Source organism: Galeopterus variegatus, unplaced genomic scaffold (assembly GCF_000696425.1).
Source record: "Galeopterus variegatus unplaced genomic scaffold, G_variegatus-3.0.2 Scaffold174, whole genome shotgun sequence".
In the NCBI taxonomy this organism is placed as follows: domain Eukaryota; kingdom Metazoa; phylum Chordata; class Mammalia; order Dermoptera; family Cynocephalidae; genus Galeopterus; species Galeopterus variegatus.
The window spans coordinates 551,271-568,346 of NW_007726285.1; the positions used below are offsets into that span (position 1 = coordinate 551,271).

Here is a 17,076-nt window from a genome sequence, read left to right on the forward strand (position 1 = left end):
GTAAAGGTTAGCTAGGTCGTCCATGAGGTGAGGAGTGAATTTGAGGCTAGGTTTGTGTCTCTGAAAAAGGATTTTCTTATTTGAGGGTTTGCTCTGGGCTGTTCTATCTGGAGACACTGGCATGTTCTGGATGCCTCCTGGTGGCACTGTTCCCAGAGGTCCCAGGAAGCCTCCTTGGGGAGACAGAGTTAGGATGACTTAACCAGCAGAAGATTCCTGTGTTTCCAGGAGGGGTGCAGGGCAGGGGCAGACAGCGGGTTCCGGAATGAGGCCTCCATTTCACTGGCATAGATGGTGGCCCAGATCTGTGTCGGCTGTTTCAGATCCAGGGGCCGTTTGTCCATTTGTTAGGGGCAGTAAGGCTCTCTGCGTTCTGCCCTGGGGAGGGGAGAGCAGGGAAGAAGCCTTCCCGTTAGACACCCCTATCCCCCCTTGTGCCACCAGCTGTACCCCACTAGAATAAGGGCCCTTTTCTGCTGTTCCTGTTCCTGGAATAAGCGTGTGAGTGTGGATGAGATTAACACAGATTCTCATGGTTCAGGGTCTGGTTACACCCTGGTCAACATTGCTGTGTGATACAGCATCTGACCATTTGGTGATGAGGCTGGCTCACTGCCAGAGCGCACCTTCCCTGCCAGCAGGTCAGCTAGGTGTCTGCAGGGAATCAGGAAGGTGGAGTCAGGCAGTGATCCTTCGTACTGAGTCTCGGGCCACACTAACACTGCAGGGCTGATGCGTCTTTTCCTCTTGACAGATAGGAAAGTACCCAGGGTTGTGCTCCCAAAGTTTGATTAATCCACGAAAATCGCAGACAGGAGGGAGTGGGAGCCGATGTCCTCACCAGAAGCTGGCAGGCTGCAGCCCAGCACTGCTCTTAGCAGTGGGTTGTGTTCTTCAGAGCATGGCCCAGATTGCACTGGGACGATGAGTCTGGCACAGAAAGTGATTATGGGTCAGGCAGCTTTCCTGGTGTACCTGCTGTGAGCTGGGCCTTTCCTAAGGCCAAGGAAGGCTCTGTGAAGGACAGCTGGAGGTCTGTGGGGTGGTGGTGCTGATGTAGCCCCATCATGGAAGGTGTTGTGAGCCAGTCTTCAGACCTGTGCTGGGTTCCCTGGTGCGGCCAAGACGAGCTGGGGAAGGACGAGAGGGATTCATAGCAAAACTGTACACTTGCTCCAGCACACAGGTACTGGCCTGTCAGCTCAGAGACAGGGCCCCACCACCCTGGGCACCACTTTGTCAGAATATGGTAGCAGAACTCTAAGGTGGCCCCTGGGGGACATGCCCTGGTCCCGTGGGTGTGTGGGACTTTGGAGAGAGCACTTGTCTTGTGACATATGCGATGGCTGTGAGGTCCACAAACCAGGGCTGTCCTCTGCTGCTGTCCCTGTGGGGGCGGTTACCATGGCTTGCAGGGCACCAGGCAGGGAACTGTGATGGCCCCTAACTGAGCTAGCCCCTGCAACACCCACAAGCAAGCTGGGAAGGACCCCCAGCCTCAGGTGATTCAGTGACCTGGGTCACACCTTTATTCCAGCCATAAAAGCCCCTGCCAGGGAGCCCAGCTGGGCTGTGCCAGACCCCGAGACATACTGGGAAGCATCGTAAACATGTATTTTAAGCTGCCAAATTTGTGTTTGTTACCCAGCATAGAAAACTCAAGTACACACAGCCCTTATTTCCTTTTGCAGCTGGGCGGGATTCTGTCGGTGGGTGTGCACTCATTTAGCTAGTCTCCAGGGGAACACACAGTAGTTCTGTGGTGCTAGTAGCCATGTGAGAACGTCGGTTTTGCGTGTGGCAGGTGCGTCTTGGGGACATTCCCAAAGTGGGTGGCAGGGCCTTGCCTGCAGCGCCTGAGGCAGCCACCAGGGGGCAGGCACACGGCCTCGCAGGCCTGGAGCTGGGAGGTGGTCTGCCGGCTCTGCAGCTGTGACTGCCCATTCCTGGGAGACCAGTGCTGGTCTGATAAGAATTGCAAATCTTTTTCAGCTTATTGCTTATTTTGCTTACTATTTTTTTTCTAGACGTCAGGAATTTTGTTTAGTTTTCCCAGGCTGTGTTTTCCCCACTTTTTTTTTGGCAGCTGGCTGGTATGGGGATCTGAACTTTTGATCTTGGTGTGTTACAAGGCTGTGTTTTAACCAATTGAGCTAACTGGCCAGTCCCCCTCACCCCTTTTGATTTTTTTTTTTTTTTTTTTCCTTTTTTGGTCTTTTTTCGTGTCCGGCAACGGATCACAACCCTCAGTGTCGAGCCCGTACCGGACCGGGACCGGCAACGGGATCGCAACCCTTCAGTGTTGTGCCCCCACCTCACTCAGCCAGTGAGCGGGAACCGGTCTGTATGTGGGATCCGAACCCTCGGCGGGAGTGCCGCCACACTCCCAAGCGGCGCACTGTAGCAGTGCGCCACCGGGCCGGCCCATTCTCTCTCCTCTCTTACTCCCTCGGTGGAAATGCCATCTGTCACCTCCCGTGGTGCTGTGTTATGGGACGATTAAGGGCTGAACCTGCACCCTTGAACAAGCTGGGCTGCCTCGAGCAAGTCACTCAACTTTTTGAGGCCTCCCTTTCCACATCTGTAAAATGGGGTTGCTGTGAGGATTTAGGGGCTTGGTGCCATCCTGCAGCCAGTCCCGAAAGGGCACAGCAAACACCGGTGAACACCAGAGCTGTCCTCGGCTGTTGAACTGGAGATTTTTGGGAGATGTCAAGGAAAGAAGTCAGGCTTTGTCTGGGGAAAGGTTCCTCAAGGGCTGGTGGCCCAAGGACCATCACCCTGGCCAGGAGCAGCAGCGTCCACCCCAGTCTGGCCTTTGCCTGGATTTCTCATCCTTATCCCCACAGACGCACTTTGCCAGGGTGCATGTGCCCGGGGAAGCTGACTGGGCAGGCCTGGGGTCCCTGCAGACCCCAGAGCCTCCAAAACGAGCCCACCAGCAGATAGTGCTCTGAGAACGTGGCTCCCGCCAGCCCTAGGATGCTGGGCTGGAGTAGATGCAGGGACTGGAAGGCCCAGGGTGTCTCCAGGCTGGTCCCTACAGAGAGAAGCCAGCCTCTGTCGGCTGCTTCCTGAAGCTGTCCTGCCCTGGGCCAGCTTGGGAGAGGTGGCACAGAAAGGCTGGGGAGGCAGGACACGGGGGCAACAGGTGGGCGTCGCATCACTCACTGAGTCCTGACCCGGCCCTCGCCTCTTTAGCTAGCCTCCCAGGAAGGGAGAGCGGGTCCTGAAGTCCGGCTCTCTCGGCCTGGGAACAAGAAACCTCCCTCTGCAGACGCGGTGCACGGTCTTCGCCTTCCAGGCGCGCCCCGCGTGCCATCCCGCCGTCCGACCGCGAGGGGGCGCTGCGCGCCGCGTCCCGCGCGGGGTCGAGCCCCGAGCTCCCCGGTCTTCCTGCCCTCTTCACCTTAACTCCTTCTCTCCTGCACGTCCCTTCCCGGGACCTCCCTACCCCCGCCCCACGGCTTCCGGCCAGGTGTGTGCCCTGTTTTTAGGCAGAAATTGGCAAAGATAATGCGCCGGGAGGTGGTTTCTGTCCCCGCCAACACCTCCCCTTCCGAGCTGCTTCCTCTGCCGGGACCGGGTTGCCAGGGAGGCGGCGTGTGAGGTGTGGGGAAGGCGGAGGGGGCGGAGGGCGAATGACGCTCAGCGCGGGCCGGGCCGGCCCCTCCGCCCGGACGCCCCCAGCAGCGAGGGGCTGTCCCTGCCCGACTGCGGTTCCGCGGGAGCGGGACGCGTCCTCGCGCCTCCAGCCTCACCCAGCGCGGTGCCCACACTCGGCGCCACCGAACCCGGCGGGGCCTAGGGACGGGGCCGAGAGGTGCCGGGAAACGCGCGGGGCCCCGGGGCGAAGCTGCGGAGCGTTGCCCCCAGCGGCTGCCCGGCCGGAGACCGGCTCCCAGGCCCGGGGCGGCTCGGAGCCTCCGGCGGGAAACGCACAGGCGGGGCGGGCGGCCCCGGACACCTGCTCTACAGGCCGGGCTCTGCGACCCGGGCGCAGGGCGGAGGCCACCCGCTCCCCCGAGCGCGCCTCTGCCAGGCCCGCCCTCTCATCTGCACCCTTCTTGTCCCCCTCTGTCCTCTCCTCTGTCCCCTCCTCTGTCCCCTCCTCTGCCCCCTCCTCTCTCCCCTCCTCTGCCCGCTCCTCTGACCCCTCCTCTGTCCCCTCCTCTGACCCCTCCTCTGTCCCCTCTGCCCCCCTCCAAGGCCTTGCCCCCCGCTGTCCCCTTCCTCTGACCCCTCCTCTGTCTCCTCTGCCCCCCTCCAAGGCCTTGTCCCCTCCTCTGTTCCCCTCCTCTACCCCCTCCTCTGTCCCCCTCCCCGCGTGGAGGTGCGCTGGCCCGGGAGGGGCCCGGGGCAGAGGTGGCAGGGGGATGTGGGGGGGCGGGGGCGCAGCAGGGCAGGACCCTGGCGGTGGAAGGAGACAGTGCGGGATCCCCTGGGACCAGCTCGTGTGTGCGCTGGGTCTGCCTCCACTGTGGCACCTCGAGGTCGGCCCCTGGGCCCCAAACCCTCCTCAGCGCTTTGGTGCTTGGCTTGAGCATTGCCTGGTGCGCGTGTCCCTGGGAGGGGCAGACCCTGTGGACGCTTGGTTTGGGGTACAGAAGTTTGTGGCGTCCTGGAGTGGGAGACCTACTGGCCGAGCCAAGGCTTGTCCTCTGGGGGATGAGCTGGAGGAGGGAGGGGACCTGCACCCCCACAGACCGTCCGCACTCAGCTGGGTGCTGGGGAAGGGTCTCCACTTTGGGACTGTCCTGTCCAGGGTCGGAATCTGACTCCATCTTCGACTCAGTTTGTTCTTGGCCAGGACCCTTCCTTTCTCTGAGCCTCAGTTTCCTCCCTGTAATGTGAGGACAGAGCAGACAGTGGACATGAAATGATAAGCTAGAGGTGCGCCCTCGTCTCAGGGAGGGGGGTGCCAAGGGTCTGTGGGAATGACCCCCCAGGCGTGGCCTGAGCCCTGCAGTGGCACGTGGGTGAACAGGCTTCCCATGGCGTGGGCTGGAAGAGAGCAGATGAGCAGAGCAGGCAGCCAGCGCTGGAGCCCAGGACGGGTCCTTGGGGAGGGTCCGGGCTGGAAGGCCCTCCCTGGTGGGGTTGGCTCACAGGGCGCTGCTTGCAGGTGGGCAGAACCGAGGTGGTCCGGAGCGGCCTGCGCCCCGTGTTCTCCAAGGTCTTCACGGTTGATTACTATTCCGAGGAGGTGCAGAAACTGCGCTTTGAAGTGTATGACAGCCATGGGCCCAGCAGCCTCAGCTGTGAGGACGACGACTTCCTGTGGGGCCTGGAGTGCACCTTGGGGCTGGTGGGCTCCACAGGTGGTAAAAGCAACAGACTGTTCTGGGCACCGCAGGGGTCCTTCTGGGCTGCTCGTCCTGGCTCTGCTCCTTCCCTTAAAAATGTCCTGCTTGGGAGAGCGTGGTGCTGATAACATCAAGCCGAGGGTTACGATCCCCTCACCGGTAGTCTTTAAAAAAAAAAAAAAAAAATTCTAGGCCGGCCCGTGGCTCACTCGGTAGAGTGCGGTGCTGATAACACCAAGGCCACGGGTTCGGATCCTATATAGAGATGGCCAGTCTGCTCACTGGCTGAGCGTGGTGCTGACAACACCAAGCCAAGGGTTGAGATTCCCTTACCGGGCATCTTTAAAAAAAAAAAAAAAAATTCTAGGCCGGCCCGTGGCTCACTCGGTAGAGTGCGGTGCTGATAACACCAAGGCCACGGGTTCGGATCCTATATAGAGATGGCCAGTCTGCTCACTGGCTGAGCGTGGTGCTGACAACACCAAGCCAAGGGTTGAGATTCCCTTACCGGGCATCTTTAAAAAAAAAAAAAAAAATTCTAGGCCGGCCCGTGGCTCACTCGGTAGAGTGCGGTGCTGATAACACCAAGGCCACGGGTTCGGATCCTATATAGAGATGGCCAGTCTGCTCACTGGCTGAGCGTGGTGCTGACAACACCAAGCCAAGGGTTGAGATTCCCTTACCGGTCATCTTTAAAAAAAAAAAAAAAAAATTCTTGCTTTTTTCAATATGTGATTTTGAATTGGGTAATAGCATTCGTATGTTTCAAAATTCAGAAGCATACGAGGCATGCGTGGAATGTCTCCTTCCTGCCCCGCCCCGCCGCGTCTCTGGGTCCTTGTACACCCTTCCAGAGAGATTCTCACATGTTAAGGAGCGTACAGTTCTCTCTTTTTTAAAAAACATGAACTGCGTACAACTTGCTTTTCTCCGTTCCATGACACAAGGGAGCCCTTTCGTGTCAGCACGTGGTAGTCTCCTCACCTCTCCCTGCTGCAGAGTGGCTGCTGCGGTGGCTGCTCCCACCCGGGGGGCCCCACCTGGAGCCCTGCGGTGCCCCCTTGATCTGTGTCATTTATGTGCCAGGCTCTGTGCCGATGGTTCTCACAACTTGCTGTGGAGATCCTTTTTTTTTTTTTTTTTTTTTTCTGTGGTATGATTTACATACAATAAATGCACAGGACTTAAGCGTTGAGATTGGCATGTTCAGACAGCTGTATACACCTGATCGTCACCCAGATGACACAGAACATTTCCGTCACCTTGCGGCCCCCAGCCCCTTCCGGCTGACCCCCCCAGTTTTGTCTGCTCTTGAGTTTCACGTACATGAATCACACAGTATGCTCTCATTGCTGCGGATTTTTACGTATGTCCAATGTAATGACCGTGTGACTCATCCCCATCTCTGCCTGGGTTGGAGCTGGCTTATGGTAGATCCTTCTGTTGTCCCCATTTTACAGATAAGGGGACTGAGATTTAGGGAGGGCACAGTCTTGTGCAAAAGCAGCAGAGCAGGATTCCACCCAGGTGCGTACTCCCAAAGGGCCTTTGTGCACATGGGAGAGGATGGCACACATGCGTGGACACTCATGTACGGACACGTGTATGAGCACACACGTAGACACGCACAGGGTGCGTGTGGATGCATGCGTGGCTGCCGACACGTGGAAGCATGTATGAACACACATGTCTGATACACATAAACTTTGAAAATCGAAAGGAGCCCATTTCAGGCTTCCTGCTCTGCAGCTGTCCTGGTCACTGGAGGCTGGCTTCAAATTCCAGGGCTCTGACCTTGAGCGAGTCCCTTGACTTCTGCCTCTGTTTCCTCATCAGGCTGGGAGAGGATTCAAGCAAATGGGCTCTCAGCCCAGAGCACACACTGGAAGTGCTTATTAAACACCAACTGTTATCGCAAAGCAGCTATCCCATTTTTCCTAACAGGAGAGTCTGTCACTTTAAGCTGCTTCCTTTTCTCCCCTGAGGACCTGCCTTCCTGCCAGAAAGGGGAGGCTCAGCCCTTCCTGCATCAGTGGTAGCCCCTGCATGCCAGGTGCTCGCACCCACCTGCGGACAAATCAGGAGGCAGGAGGCCCAGGTGTAAGGCAGAGCCGGTCTTGGGCCCCAGGAGTGAAACCTGTGATTTGGAGAATCTGGGGGGACCTTGGGCCAGGCTCCCCCTTTGCACCCCTAAGAAAGCTTTCCCACCCTTTACCTGTTTTGACCTCCTCTGCTCCACCCACCTGGGATCTGTTTTCTCTTCTACACAAAATGTTCCAGAATACTCAGAAGCTGTGAGCCAGGCAGGCTCTGGTGTGTGTTCAGTGCACTTTACCATGATCCCTCAGTGTCCACCAGACACTAGCAGGCTTGGGGTGTGCCTTGGGTGGGGGACCAAGGCTCAATAAATGTCACTTGCTGTCACAACAGTGATTGCTGAGGACACTCCTGAGTATGAAGACTGACAGTCTCTGCATGGACAGAGCCCATCTTGGGCCCTTGCATCTGCAAAGCCATGGGCCCCCCAGGAACCGTGAGGGTGGTGGTCGTCATTCTCACTTATACATCACTCCCATCACCACCAGCCCTGTTCAGCAGGGAGCGGCCGGGCATGGGGCTGAGGCTGGCGTGTCTGCAGCTGGAATTCAACAAGGCTTTCTTGTCCCTGGAATTATTTTTAGGGCTACCTTCTACTTCCTGCAGGTGAAGTGGGATTTCAGCTACAGCAATGAGACAGCATTTCTGTTTGAGATAAACTAATTCGAGTAAAAAAAGTGTCTGTGTAAGGAGAAAAGGAATCCAGGAATGTGGCAGAGGTTATGAGAGAGGCTCCTAAAGGAAGGGGGTCTGGAAATTGGCACAGCTCAGGGCACTGGCTCCAGTGGGGGTGATGAGGGGGCCGGGCCAGCTGTGCCCTGCCCCACAGCTGCACCCTGGGGCCTCCCTGGTCTCCCACCTCACATGTACAGTCCCCGCCCGCCCTCAGGTGGTAAAGGACAACCTCAGCCCCGTGTGGGAGCCCTTCAAGGTGTCACTGAACTCCCTGTGCAGCTGCTAGGAGACGCGGCCTCTGAAGGTGGGGGCAGGCGGCAGTCGCTGCAGCCCAGCCTTCTGCAGTCGGAGTTCATGGGGAAGAGATGGCCAATGGGGGAGGTGGCTGAGGGCAGTCGGCCAGGACGGGACACACCAGGCTCGGGGGTGGGAGGGTCTGGGGCCCCCTGAGGGGCAGGTGGCCGAGGGGGCCTGGGCTTCCCAGTGCCTCGTCTGGGACTGCGACTCCCGGGGAAAGCACGACTTCATTGGAGAGTTTTCCACCACCTTCGAGGAGTTACAGGAAGCCTTCGCGGAGCACCGGGTGAGCTGGGCCCACACCGTGTCAGCTCCGCCACCGAGTCTGTGAGAACATCCTGACCTGTCCTGATGGAGTCACAGGAGGAACATATGACGTTATTGTTATTATTATAATCCCGAGAAGACTCGTGATGATACCAGGAGGTCCGAGCACGGCTGACAATCACCATGTCACAGCTGGAAAAACCCAGCCAAAGATTTAAGAGCCATCCAGGGTTGGGCCCAGGCCCTGGGTTCCCTTGCTTGCGTGTCTGTGTCACTGGTGGGAGACGGTGGAGACAGAGGACAGACAAATGGGGGTCGAGGAGAGAGGCCCTCCTGGCATGTCTGCACAGCCCACAGCAGCACAGCTCTCCATCCTGCCCCCTCAGCCCCGGTGTCCCTGGGTCCGGTCTGCAGGCCTTGGAGGCAGCCCTGGGTAATAGGGCCGCGCTGCCTGTGGGGTCCGAGCTGGACCCTGCCCCTTGTTCCTGTTCTTTTTTTTTTTCTTTTTGCCTTTTTTACTGACCGGTAACGAGATTGCAACCCTCGGTGTCGCGCCTGCACCGCGCTCAGCCAGTGAGCGGGAACCGGTCTCCACATGGGATCCGAACCCTCGGTGGGAGCACCGCCGCGCCACCGGGCCAGCCCACCTGTTCTTGACAGCAGTTGTCCCTGCTTCCCCTGAGTTTGCTGTTGGGGACAGTCTTGGGTGGGGCAAGGTCACTGTGGGGCTGGGACTTCCAGGCTCCCCTGGTCTCCTAGGACACGGCAGGTGCTCGATTCTGCCACTCTGGTTCGCGTCTCCCCTGTCCTTGCCCCCAGGCACAGTGGGACTGTGTGAACACCAAGTACAAGCAGAGGAAACGCAACTACAGGAACTCCGGGGTGGTCGCCCTAGTGGGCCTGAAGGGGAGGCGCAACCCCTGCCCACCCACGGGGGCTGCGGGGCTCTGCTGTCTCTGCTGCTGCATCTAAGCTCTGACGAACCCCTGTCTGGATTGTCCCAGAGGTCTGGTGGTCCCCAGTAATGTGAGGGGCTGAGAGAGACAGAGGGTGGGGGGCGAGGAGGAGGAAGTGGGGGAGAGAAGAGGGGGAAGGAGAGAAGGAGACGAGAGGACGGGGATGCCCCAGAGGGACTGAGGCTGTGGGACGGGTCTCTCAGACCCCACCCTGTGGTCAGGCCTCAGTTTCCTCAGGGTGGGTGGGGTGTCCTGGGCGGGCCCTTCTGACTTGCTGCCTGGAAGCTCCACAGGGTCTATTCCTTTCTGGTCTACATCATGGGCGGCTGCCGGATCCACTTCACCGTGAGTTCCTGGAGCCCCTGCTGCCCCCATGCTGGAGGGGTGGAGGCGCCTGGGCAGAGGGTGCCAGGGGTGGGGGCTTCTGTGGGACCTACTCTTTTTTGTCTTTCCTGGGGATCCTCTCCTTTATGCAGATGGGAAGTGGGCACGGCAGGATTCAGGAACCAACCATGGCCACCCTTGGGAGGTGACATTGTCAGGGCTTATCTCTATGAAATACAGTGACAGAGAGAATATGGGTAAAGGAGAACGGGGGAGTGTCCGGCTGCCAGGGTCCTGCCACACATCCTGGGCTGCGTGCTTGTGCGCAGATGCGCTGGTTAACGTGGCTTTACTAGTGGTAGCCCAAATGGCTGAGGGAAGTGAGGGGGTGGGAGGCTCAGAGGGGACCCCAGCCCAGGGCTGAGGGTGGTGGAGGGGGCAGGGGGCAGTTGAGCAGATTTGGGTGAGTGTCCCCCCCAGATCCTGGCACTGAGACCCCTCAGATCCTGTACCAGAGTCCCCACCAGATCCTGTCCCTGAGCCCCTGCCATCAGGCCAGGATATTTTGCAGGGTGCTGAGGCTCAGCTCCATGGTGCTCCTGGGAGAGTGTCCTCCTGAGGATCAAGGTCTGGGGAGAACCCTCCTCGCCCTGTGTGGCAGGTTCATGGGTCCCAGCCAGCAGCCAGGACTGCTGGGGTCAGCCAGGCTGCAGGGCCGGAAGCAGGAGCACCTTTGGGTAGCATCCACAGCCCCACCCACACACGAGGCCCTTGACCCCAAGTCCCCGCCGGCTCCGGGCTCGGGCCTCCACCTGTCAAACGGTGGTGGGTGTGGTGCGGGTCCAGCTCAGCTCACCACCCTGCAGGTGGCCATCGACTTCACGGCCTCCAATGGAGACCCCAGAACAGCTGCTCCCTGCACTGCATCAACCCCTACCAGCCCAACGAGTACCTGAAGGCGCTGGTGGCCATGGGCGAGATCTGCCAGGACGATGACAGGTGCGGCCCCTTGCCCCTGGCTCCTGCTCAGGACTGGGGCTCCACGAGGGGAGGCATTCACCAGAGGAACCTGCCTAGGAGAAGCCCAGCAGGAATGGCCTGCCTGGGAATGGCCAATGCCCTGCACACATGGTCCCTTCACTCTCCACACACACAGATGTGGGGGCTGTCTGGGTACTGCTTTACAGACCAAAAAACTGATGAGGGCTCACCCAGGGGTGCCCAGCTAGGGAGTGGCTGAGCACAGAACTCGGGTGGGCTGGGCTCTGAGCTCATGGCCAAACCCAGAGCCCTCTCCTGAGGCTCCCTGCTCCATGGAGTCCTCCCCTTTATACCCCCTGAGGAAGCATTTGCAGGTGGGAACAGCCTGTGCAGAGGCATGGAGTGGGGAGCAGCTTGGAATTGTCCAGTCAGTTCCACTCCTTCCCACCTGCGCACGTGGGTTGGTTTCTTCTCTGTGCCTCTGTTTCCCCCACGAGGCATGGTAGTGATCCCAGCACTGTGGTAATTGTCCTAGGCCTGGACGAGCCGGGCCCTTGTCTCCTGGGCTTCAGATCCCAGTCCCATCCCTGGGGACATCAGGATTCTCTGAGTGAGCGGGGCCGCCTCTCTTCCAATGACAAGAGATTTTCTGCTTTGGGGTTTGGAGCCCGGATCCCTCCCAAGTATGCGTTAGGAGAGCCCAGGTGCTGAGGCCTGCTCCCTGCCATGCTCCTCCCTGGGGGCAGAGGGTGTCCTGGGTTCTGGTTGCCACCATTGCCTGCTGGGAACCAGCTGCTGTACAATGGGGGTGGGGTAGGGAGCAGAGACCCTGGCCTTCCAGCCAGAGAGGCTGACCTTTGATCTTCTAGCCCAAGGAGCTGGGGAATGAGCTCCATGATCCCATCAGGAGACGGGAAGGACACGATACTAGTCTGGAACCATCTGGTTGCAAATAACTCAACTGGCTTACGTGGAAAAAATGGTGGTGTTAGGGGAGGGGACTTACTGGCTAATGTAACTTAGAAGCTTCTGGTACTGCTGATCCAGGGGCTAAAGCTTTAGCCCAGGACTGGACTATCTGTCTCCCCTCCTGCCCATCTCATGGTTCTGCTTTCCTTTGGGTCAGCTTCCCTTCCTTGGAGGTCTTTCAACATGGGGGCCCCCAGAAGCTCCAAACCTACCTCTCCCAGTGGGTGAGGAGCATGGGGGGTCCTGGTGGATGGACCAGCTGACCAGCCTGTCTTGTCTCACCCACGTATCCCATGACTTTGCCATCAGCTTTAACCCTGAGGGTGATGAGTGTGAAGGTCAGGCTCGAGGCGGGCCTGGGATGGGGGTGCAGCGGGCCGGGCTCACCCCTTGCCCCCCACAGGAATCCAGGGCGTGGTGGAGGCCTACCAGAACTGCCTGCCCAGCGTCTAGCTCTATGGCCCTACCATCGTGGTACCCGTGATCTGCAAGGTGGCCCGCGTGGCAGAGGCTGAGGAGCACACTGGGGAGGCCTCTGTAGGTGCCGACGTGCAGTGGGCCTGGGTGTATGAGCTGGCGGTGCTGGTGTGGGGTCGGCTGTGTGTGTGGTGGGGACCAGGCCGAGAGGACAGGACAGAGCCCGGAGGGGAGCGGTGGGGAGGAGGGGCCCGGCTTCTCAACAGCTGCTCTTTCAGAGCCACAAGGGGTGAATTAATCACCTCACAGGGTCACACCGGGCCAGCTGGCTGACCGACAGAATCTCCATCTCGCTGTCCCTTCTGTGCCACCCTACGGCAGTGACGTGGCGGTTTATTGTCTTGTCGTACATATGTTGTTACTTTGTGGGCATGTGTTTTAAATTTGCACAGATGACATCGTGCCAAAGATTGCGTTCTGCTCTGCCTGTCACCACGCCGTCTTGCAGCCTGTGGGTGCGGCTCAGGGATTAGCCGGCCAGTTCCTTTCTTTTAGCTTTTTATTTTCAAAAAACATCAAATGTACAAGTAGCAAGAATAGTACAATGACCTCTAGTGTACCCTTCACTTGGACTCACCCGTGACTGGCATTTTACCAGTTTACCCCCTCCCTTCTCCCTCTCTGGTCCCCTCCCCATCCGTGCATTCCCGTCATCTCTATGGGCCCTCTGGGAGCAGGGCTGGTTGCCTCCTATCACTTCCCCCGTACATTCTCCACGCAGCCTGCTAATTGCGAGGACCTTCTTGTACATGGTCATGGCTCAGCACTGAAGGCAGTCACCTCCTGTTATAATTCAAGCGACCCCAGGGTCTGGCCTCCTTGGCCTCCTGTTGGGGTTAATTCCATCTGGCCCAGCGAGGTCCCACTGCCCAATGGGTTGGCACCCTGCTTGGCAGTGGTCCACACATTTTACTCTTACCCTCCCAGGCACGGAGCCCCCAAAGCCGAGCCCCAGGAACAGGGCCTGCACAAAGGAGGGCAGGCTGGAGACCCCTCCCTACATGGGGGTAGGAAGAAGCCCTACTGGCAGCCTGGCGTGTGGGAGACACCCTGACCGTGCAGCAGAGGCCAGGACGGGAGTGCCCTGCCAGGCAGTTGCCCTCTGCTTGGGCTGTGTTCATCCGTGCCTTTTTTTTTTCAACAATTTCTATGCATATATATATATATATATATATATATATATATATATATTTTAATGTTTTATCACAGAGAATTTCAAACATAAAAAGTCAAGAAATAGCAAAATGAATCCCCATAGATATGTCCTGTAGCTCAACAGATGCCCCTGTCTATTTTCTTCTTCCTGAATTTAAAATTTTTTATGCTTTCTACTTTGGAATCATTTCAAGGTTACAGAAGAGTTTCAAGAATAGTGAAAAGAATCCTGATGCGCCCTTGGCCAAGGACCACCAGCTGCTCACGTCTTGCTGCCTTTGCTTTGTAATCCTGTGCACGTCAGTGTAGTTGTTTTCTGTGTGTGCTCCTTTTCCAATTTGGTTCAACTATGCATTTATTGTGTTAAAATACACATAGTTTAACAATTGCCATTGTAACTATTTTAAAGTGTGCAACTCAGAGGCGTTAAGTACATTCACCACGTGTAAACTCCACCTCCAGGACTTTTTCATCACTGCAAACAAAAACTCCGCACCTGTCTGCTTTCATGTACTCTTTTATTTATGCAAATAGTATTGTGCTAAAGATTGCATGGTGCTTCTGTTTTTTTAGCTTGACACCACACGCACGCGCGCACACACACACACACACATTCACACACACTCTCTTAATTTTTTGTGGACCATTTGAGAGGAGGTTGTAACATCTTCCCTTTCACCCCATAATACTTCAGTGTATTTTTCCTAAGATCAGGTATTCTCTTATGTAACCATAGCACAAGTGTCAAGTGCAGGATATTTAATTTAGATACAGTACTTTTATCAAATATATAGAATATGTTCCAATTCCATTAATTGCCACAGTGATAATTTTTATAGCAATATTATTTCTGGCACAGGTTCCAGTGCTGGATCGAGGAATGCACTTAGTTGTCATGTTCCTGTATAATTTTGAAGCAAGTCCCAGACGTTTAATTTCATCTGTAAATATCGGTATGAATCTCTTTTTAAAGCATAGTCACAGTATCATCACACCTAAAAAACAATAGTTCCTAGTATTAAATATCCAGTTAGTGTACACTTTTTCATGTCAGGATGTGTTTTATAGTTATAGTTGGGTTAAAATAAGGACCCCACAAGAAGATGGGTTAATTCTGGTCTGCTGGGGCCGGACAGGGATGACAGTGCCTGGTGTTCCCACGGTTGGCAAGGCTCAGGGGCTGTGAGACCAGGTCACGGTGCTGGACCTAGTCGGGGTGGTGGGATGGCGTGGGGCGCTTCCTGCAGAGGGGCTGTTTATGTGGGGTTGAGAGCCAGGGCAGGGTACTTCACATTTTCCAGGTGTTTTACATTTTCTGCTGCCCAAATTTTTAGTAAAATTGGTGAGGTTTTTGTTTTTTGGCGGCTGGCCAGGTTGGGGGATGTGAACCCTTGACTTTGGCGTTATCCACACCAGGCTGTAACCGACTGAGCCGCCTGGCCAGGCCTTGCTTGGTTTTCTAGCAGTGGGAACGCGCCTTTATTTGAAGCGAGTCCTGCCCCGTCTTCTTGCGGTCCGGGCCCGGCTGTGCACGCTCCGGGTCCTGCTCCTGGACCCCAGAGCCCCTCGGGAGCGTGGGGGCCGTCCCCATCCAGCCGCAGGTCCCTTCTTCTCTGGCCTCAGACCTGGGTTCAGATCCTGCCTCAGTGGCCTCATCCGTAAGATGCGGGCTGTGCCGTGTCCACTCAGGAGACGCAGGCACGACTGAGACGGGTCCAGCTCAGGTTGTTACTGTCGTGTGACTGTGACGTTCGCGTGCACTGCGGCAAAGACACTTAGAAAAGTCTGAAACCGCCGAGCGGAGGGTGCCCGTGACCGCCCCAGGCTGTCTGGGGATAGCAGCTGTTGTGGGCGTGCGTGGCGCGGGGCGTGCGGGGCACGCAGTGCGGGGTGTCAGCGCACCTGCTGCTGCTCTGTGTCCCCAGCGATACCACATCCTGCTGATCCTGGCGGACGGCGTGGTGACCAACGTAGCCGGTGTCCGTCGTCATCGTGGGGGTGGGCAACGCCGACTTCACCGACATGTGGATCCTCGACGGGGACGACGGGGTCCTGCGCTCCCCCAGGGGCGAGCCCGCGCGCCGCGACATCGTGCAGTTCGTGCCCTTCCGCGACTTCGAGAGCATGAGTGCCTGGGGTGGCCACTGTCCTTGTCGTGAGCTCAGGGATTCCGCGGTGCTCCGCGCAGCTGCCCCGTCGCTCCTCACCTTCGTGCTGCGCGTGGACAGCGCGGGGGCTTCCGCTCGGGGCGCGGGGCGTGCCAGGGGAGCGGGATTGTACCCTGCGGTGTGGGCGGGGGCCCTGCGCACAGAGGGCCCTCAGGACAGCAAGCACCCCGTGCAGCCACGGACACCGTGGCCTCATCCCCTCAGTCTGTGTCTTTAACAAAGGCTCGCCTGGCCACCGGCTCAGTTCCTGGTGCTGATTCCGTGACCGCTGCTGGGGTCACCGTGTGAAATCCCAGCTCTGGGGGACGTGGCCTGAGCCGTGACCCCAACGTGTGGGGGGAGAGGGGAGCGGGGACAGAGGATCCTGAAAGTCTCCAGATGCACCCGTGTTGTCCTCGTCCCCAGGTGTCCCCCGCGGCGCTGGCCAAGTGCGTGCTGGCTGAGGTGCCCAGGCAGGTCGGGGAGTCCTACAGCCGCAAGGACCTGCCACCACGCAGCCTTGGTGACCACGCCCAATTGGCCCGCCCGGGCTCGGCCCTGTGAGGACGCTCAGGGAGGAGTGCGTCCACGTGGTCCTGTCTGCAGCACCCTCCAGGTCCCCTAAGCTTCCCTCTGACTTCCCAGAGGCCTCCCGTCCCCCGGGCCCCACCCCTTGTCCCGCTGTGGTTCTGCTCCCTTGGTCAGCCTCTGGGGAAGGGTGAAGAAACCCTGTGGGGAGCCTGGGAGCAGCCACCACGTGCCTGGCCTTGTCCCAGCCAAGCAGTATGGGCTGGGGGATCCTGAGAAAGCAGGAGGGGCCTGGCAGCTCATCGAGGGTGGACCCTGGAAGGGGGCATGGATTGGGGATGCTCTGCTTTGCATTGGACCTTTGTGGGAGGGGCCGGCAGGGCAGTGTCCCCATCACTGATGGGCCCCAGAGCCTGGGACGCCCATCCTGGCAGTCAGATCCTTTCCTGCCCCAATGGGCACCCCCACCCCTGCCACCCTGTGCTCTGTGTTGTCTTGCCTTGGCACCCGCATCTGCAGGGCCTGCGGAGTCTGCAGGTGGGGAGTTTCAGGCATAATAAAGTGTAACCTTATCCTCGCAGCATCTCATGCCTTCACTCTCTCGCCACACCAACAGAGGACTAGACCTGGCACTGGTGGGTGGGACCGGAAAACCTGCTCCTCCACACCTGGAGCAGGGACCCTTCCAGACACAGCCTCACAGGGGCCCCTCCTGGATGCAGGGAGTGCTGGGGGCTGGCGGGTGTGATGGCCACCCCAATGCCTGAGTGACCTCCCTCTGCTTCCTGTGGCTCCCAGTCCTGAAATCCACACCAGTGAGGATCCTGGGCCAGGCGCTGAGGCTGCAAGGCCCCTACTCCATGACCCATGACTGCCTGGGTGGAGGGACACCCTGTG

At 58.1% G+C, this 17,076-nt stretch overlaps 1 protein-coding gene across 1 annotated transcript; it reads left to right on the forward strand.

The window, feature by feature from the left end:
- The first annotated feature begins 22 nt into the window (after positions 1 to 22).
- CPNE7 (copine VII) lies at positions 23 to 16,215 on the forward strand. Its single transcript, XM_008563535.1, is given in 16 exon segments — positions 23 to 27; positions 3,305 to 3,478; positions 4,210 to 4,333; positions 5,126 to 5,308; positions 8,293 to 8,382; positions 8,563 to 8,661; positions 9,462 to 9,544; positions 9,880 to 9,943; positions 10,789 to 10,822; positions 10,825 to 10,921; positions 11,515 to 11,592; positions 12,140 to 12,210; positions 12,276 to 12,409; positions 15,430 to 15,476; positions 15,478 to 15,634; positions 16,078 to 16,215. Coding segments are annotated over 16 exon segments (1,578 nt in total).
- The last annotated feature ends 861 nt before the right edge of the window (positions 16,216 to 17,076 follow it).